The sequence below is a fragment of the Electrophorus electricus genome, chromosome 16, assembly GCF_041902795.1.
Source record: "Electrophorus electricus isolate QZ-2024a chromosome 16, ASM4190279v1, whole genome shotgun sequence".
In the NCBI taxonomy this organism is placed as follows: domain Eukaryota; kingdom Metazoa; phylum Chordata; class Actinopteri; order Gymnotiformes; family Gymnotidae; genus Electrophorus; species Electrophorus electricus.
This window is the reverse complement of record NC_137512.1, coordinates 1,423,969-1,441,502: the sequence shown is the minus strand read 5'-3', so window position 1 is coordinate 1,441,502 and position 17,534 is coordinate 1,423,969. Positions and strand designations below refer to the sequence as shown.

General features: G+C 38.9%; 2 protein-coding genes across 5 annotated transcripts in view; one reads left to right on the top strand and one right to left on the bottom strand.

Annotated features, from left to right (window-relative positions):
• Nucleotides 1-5,558, top strand: part of dlg3 (discs, large homolog 3 (Drosophila)) — a 54,483-nt gene extending 48,925 nt beyond the window's left edge. For 2 of the 4 annotated variants that reach the window (XM_081699285.1, XM_027018558.3), the window contains 8 exons: nt 301-403; nt 1,988-2,029; nt 2,152-2,202; nt 2,302-2,403; nt 2,514-2,686; nt 2,841-2,950; nt 3,079-3,170; nt 3,340-5,558. In XM_081699285.1, coding sequence (XP_081555411.1) covers nt 301-403; nt 1,988-2,029; nt 2,152-2,202; nt 2,302-2,403; nt 2,514-2,686; nt 2,841-2,950; nt 3,079-3,170; nt 3,340-3,446 — 780 coding nt within the window. In that variant the 3' untranslated portion in view covers nt 3,447-5,558. Of the gene's footprint in view, nt 1-300; nt 404-923; nt 970-1,987; nt 2,030-2,151; nt 2,203-2,301; nt 2,404-2,513; nt 2,687-2,840; nt 2,951-3,078; nt 3,171-3,339 lie in introns of all 4 variants that reach the window. The other 2 variants (XM_027018563.3, XM_027018562.3) reach the window with 2 other exon arrangements.
• Nucleotides 5,559-6,345: 787 nt separating this feature from the next.
• Nucleotides 6,346-16,527, bottom strand: tex11 (testis expressed 11). The gene is made up of 29 exons (XM_027018536.3): nt 16,296-16,527; nt 15,577-15,692; nt 14,485-14,569; nt 14,242-14,321; nt 14,003-14,083; nt 13,633-13,752; nt 13,370-13,450; nt 13,200-13,285; nt 13,030-13,087; nt 12,844-12,939; nt 12,654-12,735; nt 12,456-12,534; nt 12,211-12,362; nt 11,931-12,016; nt 11,601-11,738; nt 11,384-11,486; nt 11,125-11,249; nt 10,503-10,588; nt 10,264-10,317; nt 10,090-10,130; nt 9,882-9,968; nt 9,698-9,768; nt 9,430-9,546; nt 9,132-9,204; nt 8,817-8,966; nt 8,537-8,645; nt 8,277-8,397; nt 7,406-7,573; nt 6,346-6,834 (listed from the first exon to the last, which is right to left on the bottom strand). The coding sequence occupies exons 1-29, from the start codon at nt 16,321-16,323 to the stop codon at nt 6,763-6,765; spliced, it is 2,745 nt and encodes a 914-aa protein (XP_026874337.3). The 5' UTR covers nt 16,324-16,527; the 3' UTR covers nt 6,346-6,762.
• Nucleotides 16,528-17,534: the final 1,007 nt, after the last annotated feature.

The following is a 17,534-nucleotide window of genomic DNA, read 5'->3' as shown; positions in this document are numbered from 1 at the left end:
TCAGTACATACAGCCCCCCAGTGTCAGGATCGCTGGCAGTTTTCCTTTTTTGACTGAATTCATAGTTTAAGTAACGATGTAATTGGTACTATTTTATTAGAACAAGAGGTTGTGGGTGTTTTTTTTTTTTTGCACTCATTGTCCCTGTTGCATATATTTCCATCTTTTTTTTTTCTTTTTTTTGGTATGGTGATTTTTTTTTTTTCTGTCATGTTTTTTTCTTTCAACCACATTTGAAATCCATTCTGTTGTGTTTGTTTTGTCTCTCATTTCCATTCCCTTCGTCTGGCCATCTCCCAGCAGCTTGTCAAAGTGAAACGCAAAAAAAGCTTCAACCTCTCACGCAAGTTCCCGTTTTACAAGAGCAAGGAGAATATTGTGCAGGACTTGGTGGAGTCTGAACGTGAGTACGAACGTGGAGGGGCTGAGGGCTCTTAACGCTGTAATGCTTCGTCCTTCTCTCCCTGTCACTCACTCCAGGGGCGGCGTGTGGTTGGCTGTTGCTCGACGTCATCCCTTTAAGTCCCTCCTCTAGAGGCCACAGAGCAGACTGCTCTCTGACCTCTGGCTACTCTGTGGGGGACTGCTGGTGTCTGCTGTTCAGTGGTTTAAAGATGCACTAACACTCAAATGCTGTGCTTGACCAAGTCTGATTGATTTGCCTGTAAAACCTGTGGCTTTTAGTGTTCTAACCCCCCCCCCCCTTTTTTTTTTTTGATAGCCCAATCAATGCATTGCATCAGCAATGCACATTAAGAACAGACCCAAACCTTTCAGTGCACAGCCAGTGTGTTAGGCCCTCTTGACCCCAAGCAGCGATGCACCTCTGCTCTCGCCCTCTCACTAACATCTCTTCTCTTCTTCCTGTCCTCTCTCTTCTCCTCTTCTCTTTGGTTTCTGCTCTCACCTGTCGGGACACTCAGGACTTCCCAGGGTTAAGCGATGACTTTTATGGATCAAAGAGCTTGAGTAAGTGTGTGGTTGTACTTGTTGAACAGATATCCCTTGAGCTCAGAACCAGCCGACCCATTCGCAGTGGCTGTGCCACACGCAAATTTCTGTCTGTCGTTTCCTCTCTTTGTGCTTGCTCTCTCTTGCCCCTACTTCCCCCAAAATAAAGCCCAAACAAACAACAACAACAAAAAAACTGTACAGAGCTTTGGCTGCAATTGTGAAGTGCGGTTTTAAACTTTCTCAGTACATGTAGGCAATTGTTGTATCTGGGGGGGGGGGGGGGGTGTTGTTTCAATTCATTCATTTGAATTTGTTTTATTTCAATTGTATTGATCCTCCTAAAGCATTACTGCAAATGAAAAAGCAGTTTAGTCTGAAATTTTGTTTTTGGACTTCATATTTATTCCTTTATTGAGAAACTTTGGCCAGGTATTCTGTACTGGAAAATCCTTTACCTTGCCTAGATTCTGTTTTTCCTCCCCCTACTGATGCATCATACCCATACTGTTGGAAGCTGCATCACGGAAGGTAGCTAATAATTTTGGCTAGGCTAGGACACCAAGCGTTCATTACGAAGTAAAACCAAGCTGTGTTTTGACTGAATTACTTGCCACTGGATGGCAATTTGGATTTAATTGCTGTTAAATAATCAGTTTGCACCCATGGAAACTTACACATCAGATGCTTGTGCCAGTTGATTCCTGTAGTTAACAAAACACTGTGTTTACTTTGGCCTGTGCGGCGGCAACAGTATCTGGTGTAGTCAACCCAGGCAAGGTCATAGGAAACTCTAGCCAGGGAGTGGAGGCCACTTGGGACTTTGTAGGAGGAAACACTTAATTTCCTATTACTGCCACCTCCTACCACTTCCCTCTAAGGAAGTAGTGGCTGTGTCTGTGCATAAGGTCTGATTTCCTTTGTTTGCTCTTCCATTTCCTTTTCATAGCATAATGGTGAAACGGTTATTTTGGACTTAAAAATGTTTTGGATTTACAAATGTTCACCCACTCATTTATATGCTTCCCTTCTGCAGAGTGTTTGACATCCAATACCAGTGACAGTGAAAGCAGCTCCAGTAAGTCATTTGACAATTTGTGTTCCACATACATGAGAGCAAGCAAAAAACCCCAATTACCTGGTTTAGCGCTCAAGTGAAGTATTCCTTTAAGTTTCTTTACTTTCTTTTTAACCATACAGAGGGTCAAGAGGATACGATTTTATCATATGAGCCAGTGACCAGACAGGAGAGTGAGTATTCAGTAATGAAACATCCACTGTCATTTCCTTCACAAGTTTCATATTTCTTTTCTAACTGATATTTGTTTTATTTTTTTTTTCTCTGTTTAGTCCATTATACAAGGCCTGTGATCATATTGGGCCCAATGAAGGACAGAATAAATGATGACTTGATCTCAGAATTCCCTCACAAGTTTGGATCCTGTGTTCCACGTAAGTGAAATGTCTTGTGCCCAGTTTTTCATTAAAAGTGTTTTTTTCGTACCAAATATTTTTTGGGATATACTTTGGGAATTTCATGGCGTTATTACCACCCATCCCAGATACAACTCGTCCACGACGAGAGAATGAAATGGATGGGCAGGATTACCACTTTGTAGCCTCAAGAGAGCAGATGGAGAAAGACATCCAGGATAACAAGTTCATTGAAGCAGGCCAGTTCAATGAGAATCTCTACGGGACCAGCATTCTGTCTGTTCGAGCAGTGGCTGAGAGGGTTTGTAACCACTTACACATGCTAATGCAAACGTTCTACATCTTAACAAATCCCATGAATACAGTTTGGCGTAGTTTTTTGCACCTGCTTCCCTTTAGCAGTTATTGCTAGTCCTGATCATGAAGTGATGGATTTCTGTTTCTTTGTGTTGCAGGGAAAACACTGTATCCTGGATGTGTCTGGGAATGCTATAAAACGACTCCAACAAGCACAACTCTATCCGATTTCCATTTTTATAAAGCCAAAATCTATTGAAGCTCTGATGTAAGTTTTAAAATGTTCCATGGCCCATCTTGGGGAATAGTTTATAATTTGACTGTGAGAGACATGTAACATTAAATGTCAAATTATATTCTATCACTCAAGTATGTGCGTGTTCATGTGTTTTACAGGGAAATGAGCAAGAGGCAGACGTATGAACAAGCCAATAAAGTCTTTGATAAGGCAATGAAGCTTGAACAGGAATTTGGAGAATATTTTACAGGTATTTTGTTTTTATTCTGACTGTACTTTGTGCATGCCTAAATCAACACCTCATCTTCTGCATAGCCATTATAAAACAATGGGGATTCTCTAAGCCATTTTGACAGGAATGATGGCCATTTCCTACTATTTAACTAAGCATAACCTGCTTGTTTAATCTCTCTTCACAGCCATAGTCCAGGGTGACTCACTAGAAGAGATCTACAGTAAAATCAAGATGATCATCGAGGAGCAATCGGGCCCTTACATCTGGATCCCATCCTCAGAAAAGCTCTGAGCCTGCAGCCTTCGCTCCTCTGCACGTGTGCAGAGCCCTGCCGTAAACCTGGCCCTGCTCTAACCCAAGTCCACTCCTTCCCTTTTTACTGATATGTTTCATATCAAGTTTTAGTGTCATCATTATGTTACTCTCAAATGAAAAAGAAGTCTTATCACCATTACTGTGACTGTGCACAACCTGCATGAGTTTCTCAGCAAATCCATCCAAGACTGGAAATGCCATTCCAATTGAATTTTTTGTCATGTTAAAACAAAAGGGAAAATGAATTCTCTGTTGGGATGGACTTGGGGGAGGGGAAGAATATCTCAAGACGAGAGTGGGGTCTGGGATTTTTAAGATATTCCTTTGGAACGGAGAGACTGAAAAGCCAGAACCCTATACATGTTTGTTGTTACGTTATAAAGAAATAGAGGAAGATACTGCGCAAAGACCAACAAGGTTTTCTACAAGGACTAAAAACAGATCAAACCTGCTGACGGTACTGTTTATGGTGTTACTGATCACATTTATAGTAATTTAGAGAAGAAACTTAAACTGGTGATCTTCAGTAACTGCAAAGCAGCCATTGGTTGGCTGCTGAAGACAGTTGTTAGTCCGGCAGTTAGTAGAGGCCACTGAAGGCAGAACAAATGGAATGAATATACATTTATATTACTGAAATCACATGTTAAATAAACATCCTATGGAGCGATTTTACAACATATTATTAAATACTACGGTACACATTTTACACTTCACTAGAATTGTCTATTTGGAGGGCTGTTAGAGTTCATTTATTTGTCTTTGGGTTTTTATGTTCTTTCTTGTGGTTTTTAGCTGCTCTATATTAAAGATGAGGGTAGAGGGGTGTAACTGGGCTCTCTGCAAGACACCAAACTGCCTTAGTTAATGAAAATTCATTAGAATTTCAGTCAATTGAGGGGATGCTACAAATTACTTAACTGACCTGTGCTTAAGACTCTACTACTTATTGGAGGCCTATCTTCTGAGTGCAATAGACCTGTGTCTTACCTCTTTGAAATCCATTTCCCCTCATTACTTCTCTTTTGTCTTAAATGACTGATTTCTGAATTACACTTTTGGCAGCCAAGACTCCCCTAAAGTTGTTGAGCAGCAGACTGCCCATTTGCACTTTCTCTGCCTTCCACGACTCTTCTCTTCAGACTGATCGGTAATATGGTACTGTCCTGTAAGCTGCCTGAGGAGGCAGCCTTAAAACGGGTAGAATCAAGACAATAATTGTACTGGATGTCCTTCTCAATATTAAACAGTCGGTAGAGCCTGAAATGGCCTAATGTCCCTAGAACTCAAAAATGCTTTGATTAAATCTGTTGTTTTGTAATTTTTTTTTCTTAAATACTTTTGCTTTTCTTTCATTTCTGGGCTGACGTTACTCTAGTGTGCTGAATTGAGGGTGAGCGTGATGAGCTCAGGAATGCTTGAATATAATCCTAGAGCAGCTGAATAGCAGCAATCACTTTGTGATGGAAAACAGTTCAAGTCAATAGAATTTTCACTCAAAGGGAATGAAATTATATTCCACTGGGCACCCAGACAAACTAACATACTTAAGAATTGGCAGGATTTCCTCTGCCTTTTATTTGACATACCTTGTGAGCACCGTACGCGTGGTGGCCCGCCTGTGCACGCTCTGACTCAGCAGAAGAGGTATGGCCTACCTGCAGTGCGGAACTTCACTACTGCTGATGCAGATAAAGAGTCTGTGCTGACTCACTGATACAGGACTACTGGGGTCCTCCACCACCACCCTGCCCCCAAGACCCCCCCCCCCCCCTTCCTGCTTTGAAGAGGACGAAAACCCAGAGCAGTATTTTCTTCTGTGCCCACAGGAAGTGATGAAATTACTGTTCCCTCTCCACCCCAGCTCCTGTAAACTGCAGGCATTTATTCAGCAGGTGTTCCCACGTGCCAGGCACCTTCACTAAACCAGCTGTCATACCTGTGTCAAAACCAGAGTTCAGGGAATACTCGAAGGGAACAGAGCCATTTATAAACTGCTTACAGACTGTTTCAAAGGGTGTGATGGCTGTAAAATGTAAATAAAACCCTCACTTGTGCTTCATGCATGTGTGAAACAAATGGGACAAATGTTTTATAGATCACAAATGTCAGGTAAGTAAATTTTGAATTATTCTGAGATTTATTTCCATACAAATGTGCCGTAATGTGGGTATTTCTCTATAGACAAAGATCTTCAGCTGCCTATCAGAACACATTTTCTAGTCAGTTGGGAATTGATTTCCCTAAACTCTAGGGCCTGTCTACTTGTGATATCTTGTGGAATTTGTCTGAGTGTATAGATTATAAAATTGTAAAACGTAATACTGTGTGTGCAATATGTGTGTGTGTGTTTTTGTGATTTATATATATATATATATATATATATATATATATATATATATATATATATATATATATATATATATAAAATCACACATATAAACACAAATATATACACACACACACACACACACACACACACACACACACATATATATATCATATATACATATATGAAAATCAAGACAGCCACCTATAGGGAGATACTAAAGTAAACCAGGAGCATAACTCATTACTCATCTCTGGTGTTGAGTTTAAAAAAAAGACGAAAAAAAACTACAGCTGACTGTTAATGTGTCTGGTGTCAGTCAGCCATATCAGTAAAGCCCAAAGAATTTTCATTCAGTTCTCTTTCTACTGAGATTGCTGAATCTTCCACTGGTTCTGAATGGCTCTGTGTGTATTGATGAGGGTCTCAGTCTTTGCTCCAGAAAAGTGATGAAATAAATTTGGATAAAGGTGGGGCTCAAGGATCAAGGGTTATCTTTTTGGTTGATTAATTGTTTATGTGAAAGCACACTTGCAGTAAGTGCGTGCAAATGTGAACCCTTTGTACAGTAGTGTCCTCCCTGTGACTACTGTGGTGGAACCTATCAGGACACAAGGAAATCAAATATTATCTTGGTCAGAAGGGAACACAGTCCTGGATTTTTTCCCCATTTTTTTCTTTTCTGTTTTTGCTTTTTTTTTTTTTTTTCTTTTGGACTGGACAAGAGTTTATTTGTTTGGAAATAATAAAATCTGTGGTTCTGTTAAGAGTTGAATGTGGGTTTCTTCGTTTGTCATCAACTAAGGCGGAAGAACACCGGACACTCAAACTGCGTGTGTGTGTGTGTGTGTGTGTGTGTGTGTGTGTGTGTGTGTGTGAGAATATTTTTCCCCCCCCTCAGTAACAAATGCAATTCCCCTAACAAATCCTCATATTTTATGAACAAAATTCTGTGATCAGCAGTCACTCTTCCATTATGAGGTTCATCTTGGCTTTGTCTAACCTGTCCAACACCTCACTGTACAGACCAGACATCTGAAAAGATCATATATTTCACAATTAATTTTTCTGCAGTGCACAGAAATGCTGTCCGTTCTCAGTGCTCTGACATGAACTTGGTCATTTTCTAATTTTTCCATTTTCACAAATTTTAAAGCTCTTCCCTCGAAGCCTGAATGGAGTGAAACTAAAAGCAACTACATTAAGCTAGTCTACCAACAAGCCGGAGGGCTGTGCTCCAATAAACCCACCCAAGGTACAGACAGACCTGAGTGCCGTACATCTGTCTGTACAAACAGAGTAGCTTGTACACCGTCTACCCCTGGAAAGAGATGTGTGGAATATAAGACAGATTTTGCTTACAGCTGTGGACTGCTGCATCGGCCCCTCCCTCCCTACACCCTACGCACTTTTCTATGACCTACAACTATACCTGGGTCTGATAGCGATTATATCAGTCCAATAGCAACTACGCCTGGTTCTTATAATGATTATACTTGGGTCTGACAGTGATTATACCTGGGTCTGATAGTGATTATACCTGAGTCTGACAGCAATTAGATCTTAGTCTGATAGCAATTATACCTGAGTCTGATAGCGGTTATACCTGGGACTGATAGCTCTCCTGTAGGGAGCCCAGGTAACGCAGGAAGCTCATCCCCAGGCTGCACCACTTCTCCGCCTCAGAATACTGGCCCAGGCTGTAGAGAAGGATACCTGTGTTCCATGCTCTGGTCAACAGCCACAGGATCTCCAGCTTGGGAAAGTCCTCGACCTGGAGGGAAAGAGAGAAAAACTATAAAGTAAGGTTTTAATCAAAGAACTGATCTATCCACAGTTGAAATCTAAAGCTACAGAGTTGTTTCTAGAAAATGATCTTGTTTCAGGACACCTCCATTTTTAAATATTTGCTCCGAGTTATTACAAGCATACCACAACCAGTTTGATCACTTGCAAGGTCTTGATTACAAAGAGCATACATGTACACACCTCATTTATTTACTTTTAGAGCAATTTTGAAAAAGTAAAAAATAAGTAACCAAATACGGCAGTGCTCAACCCAATCCTTAATTCCCACCATGGTTATACCCCATGCTTCCTGTCCACACACCTGAATAAAACTATTAAACTGGTACAGGTGTACTGGGAGCAAAAATAACCATCTGGTGGATCCCACAGACTGGGCTGAGAAGCACAGATATATTCCACCACTGAGGTTATTGTCTTTGTTCATAATAATGCCACCATTACATTTTCCTTATAATTTTTCCATAAGACAAGGTCTATATAGAAGATTTTCAATTTAACATGCAAATTGGCAGGTAGAGTTTGGTGAATGGAGCATCTGCTAACTGAAGTGTAGCTAAAAGCCCATTGGCAGTAACAGAAGATCCTTTCAGAGATGGGGATAATTGCTGGGCTGAGTCACAGTAGGTCATGTGTGACAGCTGCTGAGTCACGCTAGCCAGCCAACTCACTGCAGCAGCTATGATGGACAGGGCCTCCTCATAGTAACCCCACACTTCCTCCAACATGCGGGACTCTACTTCACATACACCGCTAGGCAGAGACAGCTGGATCAAACTGTGTACACAGTCACTGTTGAGAACACACACACGCAAACACATACACACAGAACAAATATTAAAGTTCCAAAAGATTTTTAACTTTTATCATTTCTATGATAATGTCTGGAAACAAGCTATACATATATGGAATGACTAAGTGTTAGTCTTACATGCAGCGTGACAAATCTGCCTGTGGGCTTTGCTTGTGTAGCGCGAGAGCGATTCTCAAAGCTTTCTTACACAGCACCGGGAAGTGGGCTGGGGGCTCCATTGCTAAAGCTGCACACACACATTGGAGAGCCAATTTCTCATAACTCCCATCACTTATCACATCACAATATAAACATTATACATCTTTAATTTCACATTGTTAAACATATGAATATGTAAAACAGCTGTATGTATACTGAAATTACCAGTTACTTTAATCAGTAAATATCTAAATCTAACCTGCCATTGTCTCCAGCACTTTGGTGTCAATGTCATGAAGCTCCAGGACTGACTCAAGCACACACTCAAGCTTAGGGTCGTTTAACTTGGCACGAGCCTCAAACTCATACAAAAGTAACAAGGTATCAGTTGGGTCTTTGGAATAATCACCTATAGAAAAAATAAGAAATAATTTATTTTGAGGCATTTATGATATTTGGGCTTATACTTATACATTCATATTCCATGAACTGCAGTAATATTCAATATCAGGTAATATGCATAACCTATATGTTCACCTTCACAAATATTACAAGAAGTAACAATATACAGTACCTGAGGCTTTTAAAGCCCTCCATATCTCCCAGCAGATCTGAATGTGTTCCAAAGCCTGTGTTAAGATCTCAGTCTGAAATACACAGCGGATTTAGGTGATTTAGCTAATATACTGCACCCTCTTCTGGACAATTCGTGTAACTGCAACAAGTGCAAAAAACGTACTATGGTTCAAAATCACACTAATGTGTTTTAGTTTCTATATTGGTTGTTAAAACAAAATAAAAGGATTTCTGATATTTCAGTGGATATAAAAAGGTTAAAGGTATCCAACTTTGTTATTCTCTAGTTTACCTACCTGTTGCTCAGACTGAAGAGCCTTTCTGCATATGTCTAAACAGGCTGCAGCAGACATCAGCAGACATGTCTTCTGCCCCATCAACACGCCTTTGTCTGGGACACACAGCAATGACAGCTGGCCCCCAAAAGGCAGACAGAAAAATGAGCATTCTTTTACAGCTCAGGTAGGTTATGTTATTAAAACAAGCATCTGATCCAGAACTGATAAAAGTACATGATCATTTTTTCAAAGGAGAAGGTGCTTGATGTATGCTATGTGAACTGACCTGATAGGACAGGACAAAGAAATCTCTCATCCTAACTGTGTTGCCCTGGCACTGTAGGGCTGTGTTCCAGGCTGTCACATTAACAGAAATGTGCAAGACAAGATAATAAGTGCATGGACCACACAGTAATCTTGGATGTCAGACAGGTGCATGTGATGGGCTGTGAGGGGGAAAAAGAGCTCACCTATCCGTCTGAACCAGCTGGCCTCCTTAGAGCACTGAGCAAGCCCTTGGCCTGGCACTTGGTTCAACTGGGGTAGATTCTGTAGGGCTGTAACATAGACAAAACAGATATTATACACACACACACACACACACAGTTGCACGTGCTGGCACACACTTACACATATTGTGTAACTAACAGTTACGTGAACAGTTGAAACCACACCTACCCATCTTTAAATAGGACAAGAGCAGATCTAAATTGGCATCCCTTTGACATTGGAAAGAAAGAATGTATAAAGACAATGGCAAAGTCGATATAAATATGCACACTAATTGTTCACGATTAAAAGATATCTGTAATAAGGACTATCTATTAAAGAATACAGTAGTGATCCACTAACCAGTTTTCTTCATTGTTGTTCTCCATTACTGAAAGCACAAGTCGAACTAAACACCTGAAAAAAGGTGGTTTGAGCTTGGATTTCAGAACACACGGCAATAAATTCTTAGGAACATTCTCTCTCTGCCAGTGCAATACATTGTGTTTCACACTTTAATGGTATAACACAGAAAAAATGTGTCAAGATAAGAAATACAAGACTTTAAAGGTTCAAGGAAATTTACACGTATGTGTGCTGACCTGAGGGCAGTAAGTACTTGCGTTACATCTTGTGAGTGTTCACACAGATTCTCTAGGGCCTTCACAGCTAGTTCCTGATGCTCATTCTGTAGGAGTCAAAGTTTCTTGAGCATACTGGAATAGAGCCATTTTTACCCAACTGCTTACTGCTAACTAATATGTGGGCTGAATAATATTAGTATTACAATATTATTATAATAATATTATAGATATATTATAATAGTATTATAGATAACAAGCACCAATGTTGTCAGTAAACTATAATGATAGGGGAAATTAAATGAAAGAATAAATTTTACTACTACTTTTTATACCTACTTTAGAGCTGTACCTAACAGGTTGCCATATATTACCAATCAGTTGTAAGTAATTCAACGTTACTGGTACCACTATTGTACTCTGCAGTCATATGACTATACCAGAGTCCACAAATACTTAATGAGCATTCATTTATACACAGACAAATGTTTTTCATAATTAAGGCCACAAGAAACAAGACAAGTTACCATCAGCCAATTAATATACTGACCAAAAAAGGACTGGTAGCCTACAAGCACAACTACGGAGAAGGTGTAGCTAAATAAATGGGAGACTTTATTGTAGATGCTGTGTTCTCACTGACCTCCAGGGCAATCTGAGCAGCTAGGTTGAGAATGTTTGCAGCTGCAGTCTCAGTTACGAGAAGTCTGTCTTCACTGGTGACAGGTGCCTGGGCCAGTACACCAATCTGCCTCATAGCATCGGCAGCTGAGGGGTGTAAAGCTCAACTCCGCCATTAGGATCAACTTGTATGGACAGTTCAAAGATTAGTTTCTTTCATGAAAAAGAGCAACGGTTATGCATCAAATTCAAATATGTTACGTTGTACAAAGGTTACTGACCCTTCTCTATATTGTTTTCCAAAACAGCAATCTTGTAGATACTAAACTGGGTAAAGATGCTGTCTGGATCACACTTGGCTGCCTCTGAAATAGCTTCCTTGGCCTAAAATAAAGACTATAATTATTATAGTGAAATTTGGGTTTACATATATCTGTGTGCTCATGCATGTTGAGTGATATCAGTTTATGGTGAATTTACCATACAGCAGAATGATACCTTGTCTAATTTCTGCAGATGGAGAAAACAGGAAGCTCTGTTCCTTTGCAGTTTGGCCAGGTTTTGATCAAGCTTACCTGCCTTGTAAAAACTCAATGAGTAATTGTACCACTGCAAAGCCTCAGAGTAGTTTTTGGCCTGGGTAAGAAAAATGTCAATTGCACATTTATATTAATTACAACAACAACAACAACAACAACAACAACAACAACAACAACAACAACAACACCACTACTACTACTACTACTACTACTACTACTACTACTACTAATAAATAGCTTCAGGTACTAATTGTGACATTTAAAGGAAAATGGGCACAATTACTAATACCTCAAAGTGTTTTGAAGCCTTATCCCACAGTAGTAGATGGAAGGAGGTGAGAGTCTGTGGCGATAACTGTGTTCCTGTGTAATGTCCTGAACAGCAATCAGACCATGGCATTCAACTGACTGCTCAACATTTCAGTCTAACCAGAGTCAGACAACTTCATCAACCTTTGTACCACAAAGTACATTGGATATTTGCATCCCAATGCATTATTGTTTCAGGCCCGTTTAACTTAGGTTAGCAAGGTGACTAGATCCCAGGACTGTTTATTCATTGGCAGTACCTGTGATTACATCCTCGATTTTCTGCTTGCCCAGAAGCTCTTTGCCTCTCTGCAACAACAGCTTGATATGCAACAGGAGTACAGCTCCCAGCTCAGGAGAAGATTCAAACTGCTGACACACCTTCTTCAGAAAGTCAAACGCCACTGCTTCTCTGAGAACACATGAACACCTCTCTAGTGTGAGAATAGCACATGCACCTGAAGACAATGCTTAACAGAACATTTACCACTACAAGAGTTGTTACCTATCTTCTGCCATCAGCAGTTTTGCTGTGCTAAGACACACATCCAGAGGAACCTCAGAATCAAGTAGTTCTGTTAGCCCTATCAAGGAGAGCAGGTGAGTTAAAATGATAAGGAACAACTCGAGTGAACCTCTCTGAATTTGAGCAAAGCCACACACCCTTATTTGCTTAATGCTTATTCAGAATGATCTGACTCACCAGATTTGACAACTTCATCTGGTTTTCCGGTCTTCAGCACAATGCGAATCTTCAGATAAAAGCCTGCTGGGTATGGGTGTTCCTGTCAAAAAATATAACTTAACGTGATGTAACCAAAGGTTAAAAATAAAAACTAATTTAACAAAAGGTATTTTAAAACATACCAGCTCTAAATTAGTACTTATTATACCTTATTGGCCAGGCTAACCACATGAAGAGCTTTATCGTGGTATTTCTGAGAGTCGAATTCCATATAAACAGTAGCAAGAAGTCTCAAGACTTTGGCCTGAAAAAAGAATATTAAAAAAACCCATACAATTAACATTCCAAAAGGCCTGGCAGAAATGCCAACCTAACAGGCCACAAAAGTGCTTACTTGCATTTCCTGACCAGGAGAGTACTTCGCATTCATCTTCCCTATATCATAGCTCTGACTGGAAATCACAGTTAAATAGTAGATTGGCCATCATGTTTAATTAGTATATGTTATGTAATGGGCTATTTTCACTAGCAATATCACAACATATATTATCTGTATACATTTACCTGAGCCAAAATGAACTTTCTTCATGCTTCTTTCTATTATATGTATCCACCCCAAAGTTATAGCAAATGAGGGACAGGTAGCCAGTCTAAAAGACATTTTTCCAAAATATTACAAATGACAAAAATAACGGTTTTAACGGTATTGCAAGGAGTTGTTTACGGCAATACACCTCCTTGGGTAGCCTCAGAAGCATTTCTTTACATCGCTGCATACAGGACACTGCCACCTGGTGGTTATCTTGAGCAACTGCCTGCAAAGGCAACACACCACCTTTCTTTCAAACGCGTCCTGTTTATTCCAACAACTTATTCATTAGTATCTTTTTCCCCTTGGACAATTTCACTCATTTCATACCCCTTAATATATATTTTTTTCCAATGCCCTTTATAGAGTTTCCTATGCAGCTATCATGTACAATCTATTTTTGCTCACTGATTCAGCTTGATAAGAAAGAACCCGTAGCAAATCTTTCTCTACATCTCCTTTGGGTGTGTTGATATCAGCAACACCATCTCGGTGGGATGTCAGTCTGGAGTAAAGAGTCTCCAGGCTCTGTGAAATCACACAAAGCGTTCACTATTACTGCATCAGAAATAATAACATATTTAGGTCAGCAATATGCTATTTAAACACAACATTATCACCACATAAGCACAGCAACAGAGAAAGTTCTAGTAAACTAAAAAGGAAAAAGGCCAGACACTGATTAACATTTGCTTAATTTCTAGGTGTACACTTCATTTATATGTAAACCATTTTCTGAACATTCCCCCTCTGTAATTATATGTAATTTCACACTGACATTGACAGCAAGACTCAGAAAATCATCAGCAAGCTTGGGATTTTTGCAGTCCAGCCAGGTTCTCCCTGTCTTGCTGGCCATCTGTAAGTCACAAAAGATGTTAAGATACCTGAATATAATAGCATTATTGCAATCCAAAACAAAATATAAAATTTGCTTTATTTAGAATGAAAAGAAGAATTTAGAAAAAAGGAAAAGGAGCACACAAAAAAAGAAGTGCAGTGAGAGGACAAACAAACCAAAATCTGCTTGCGAATGGCATTTTCTGATGGGTTCTCAGTTTCACATAAATACAGGAGTCTGCAGGCCACATGACGTACTGAAACACATGAGAAATAACACAGCTGAGTGTACAGCCTATGGAAACATATGACACTAAGCACGGATCTGTATGGTAAGGACATAATAAATTTCTGTGCATGCTTTGTCGGAGCACAGATAAGCATCAATACTAAAGAGCTTAGGTATGACTGTATGTAAACCTTTGGCTTTTTGTTGTTCATTGATGGATGAACCAACATTTTTGGTCACAGCCCAGTTCCATAACTGAATAGCATTTTCTTCAACCTACAAATGCAAAACAGAAAAGAAGTATGTTTTAATTTTCTTTTTTAAAAGTTTGTCCTTTTTTGTTGCTTTTTTGTGTTTTTCATGTTTGCTTGGTTTAAATAATTGAAAAACACAAATAATTAAAAGTATATAATATATATTTTATTACATTATATTGACATATATAACCACATAAAGTAATATAAAGTATACACAAAGCCATAAAGATAGCTAAAATTGACCAACAAATTTCAACTGCAATCCAGGGTTAGAGCTTCAAACTTGAGAGCAAAAAGCACGACTCATTCTACATCAAATTATGGGAAGTATTTGTAGACTTAGCCTATAATGGTCAGAAATAATTAAACATTAAATAAGGAACAGCTTTAGTGCCTGTTGGTACTTACTGTGCAGTAAATATTATAGTCATAACACAATTCTTTTAGCTCTGTACTCTGGCATACTGCATTTAAAATCAAATACTATCCAATAAATTAATGTAGTTGTGGAATGTAGGCTACAATTCAAAGGATATTTCTTTTGTTTATGCTAGTCTTTGAGACATCTATACATATGTCCAATAGGTTGTTCTTGATCTGTTTGATGGCTGAAAAGGGATTTTTGTTCATGACAGAAAGTATTCAGTCAGCTGTAGTTGCAAATGCCAGTCAGAATCAACTCTGGACTGTTTAGTAGCTTTTAGCAATACACCAATAATGTAAAGGTGCACAGCTAAGCAAGCGAGTAGCTATTTATCAAATTACGTTTAGTTCCCTAAAATGAACACTGTATGTAGAATGTGTAACAAGGGATGTAACTCCTGCCCTCTTCAACTGATATTGGCATTAATATTCACTGTTTCATTTCATATCTACTGTGTACTGCACAACCAAAATACTTATAGACTGCATTTCTTCAAGAGATTAGGTCCCCAATGTGGTCTGTCCTTGTCACAGATATCTTTATTGCATTAATTCTGGCTCTGAATACACAGGGTCATGTTTTGCAAAAGGCAACGTGGGCACCTGTGAATCCTGTATTTTAGTGGGATGCTCAAGGGATAGAACTTCAGCGAACAGCTTCTCAATTACTTCATTCAAATTTTCATTACGTTGTCTCTGCAGGAGTTTCTCCGTGAGAGCTACAGGAGAAACACACAACATAAATACGGTACGCATGTAGGTAGAAACGGGGAAAAAAAAAAAATCAACATTTATGTAATCTGAAAAGAAGTGTATGTCGTAATTTATATACAGCCGTTATTTCGTACTTCTTTTTGCTTTCATTGGAAGAAGCAATACGTGTGGAGAAGACCACAGTAGTAATGACGGCCTGTGCATATTCGGGAGTTCTATCAAGTAATGTAGCGTTAGCTAGCTAGGTTAACAGTAACGAATGAACTTGTTCTCTGTGTATGTTTTGTGTCTTTTATCTTTTTTAGTGTTCAGCATTTTGTAGCCGCGTTTTAGAAAAGTGCTGGTTAGCAATGTAAAGAAATAATAATAATTGACTGACATATGACTGTATAAAGACCTCTATATTTAAGGCAGCTAGCTAGTTATTTGCTGTAACAATCGGTAGCGTTGGGTGTAAAACAGTAACTTAGCCATATATCAGTTAATTAGATTAATTAATTAGATTAATTTAGATAGCTAGACAGCCAGCGCTACGGAGCCCGAGCCTAGAAAGATGACTGACTAGCGACTTAGTTATCTTAACGGTCCTCTGTCACCTCAGTTCTTACCTTGGACGTTAATGACAAACAGATCCATGTTTGCATCACGTCAGTTTATTTAAAGATAATCTAAACTGTGTATAGTTTAAGTGTAAACTGACAACTGAGTATTCACACACGAACTCGTAAAGAACAATGTTTCATGACAATTTCACAAAACTTCCTATTAAACTAGCTAGCTAGCTAACGGACGTGTCTCGCGAATCAGTTTTTGCACGAGGCTTTAAACGCTGGAGAGGCGCGATTTTTAAAGATGACAGAAGTGAGGAATACGGTTAGAGTAAGCAATTAACGCTATATTATTATATTATATATTATTATTCTATTCTATTATTATTATACTATTGTATTATATTATTATATTAACTACAGAAGTGAGGAATACGGTTAGAGTAAGCAATTAACGCTATATTATTATATTATATATTATTATTCTATTCTATTATTATTATACTATTGTATTATATTATTATATTAACTACAGAAGTGAGGAATACGGTTAGAGTAAGCAATTAACGCTATATTATTATATTATTATTATTGTATTCTATTCTATTATAGTAACTACAGAAGTGAGGCAAATATATTACTGAGTTAACGCTCCACAACGGCCGTCAGATACAAACTAGTTAGCTAGCTATCTTAGCTATAATGCCTCAGCGTCACACGTAAACATTATTTTCATAAATTGGGTAAAACCCGATATCATAAAAGCTATAACCTAGCTATATGACTAGAATCTGGCTATATGACTAGAATCTAGCTAAATGGATGTAACCTAGCTATATGGCTAATCTTGCTACCAATATGCGTGTTGGCGATTTGTGGGGTACTGCACACGTGTTATTTAGTTAGGTAACGCTAACGTGAACATGGCACAAGCGGTACCCGTCAGTCTCTAACGTCATTTTGAGCCACAGTGTGGATACAATTTATTTAACAGAATTAATAAAAATATATCAAGATATCTCATTTATGTGTGTCAAAGCATTCCGCTTTTAGGCAGGCATTTCAATTTAGTAAGAGCCTTCAAAATAAAAGTCACAATATCGGCGGAATCGACTCTAGAAAACGCTAGAAAATGTGAGAGCAGTTTAATCACGTGTATAGGCAAAGATAACTTATTTTAATGGTAACATCAGCATCTGACTAAATGAATATGAGGAAGAAAAGCACATGGATTACGTGCAGCTCCTCTATTGCAGCCAGAATGTTTTTTTGTTTACTGGCATGGAAATTAACCTATAC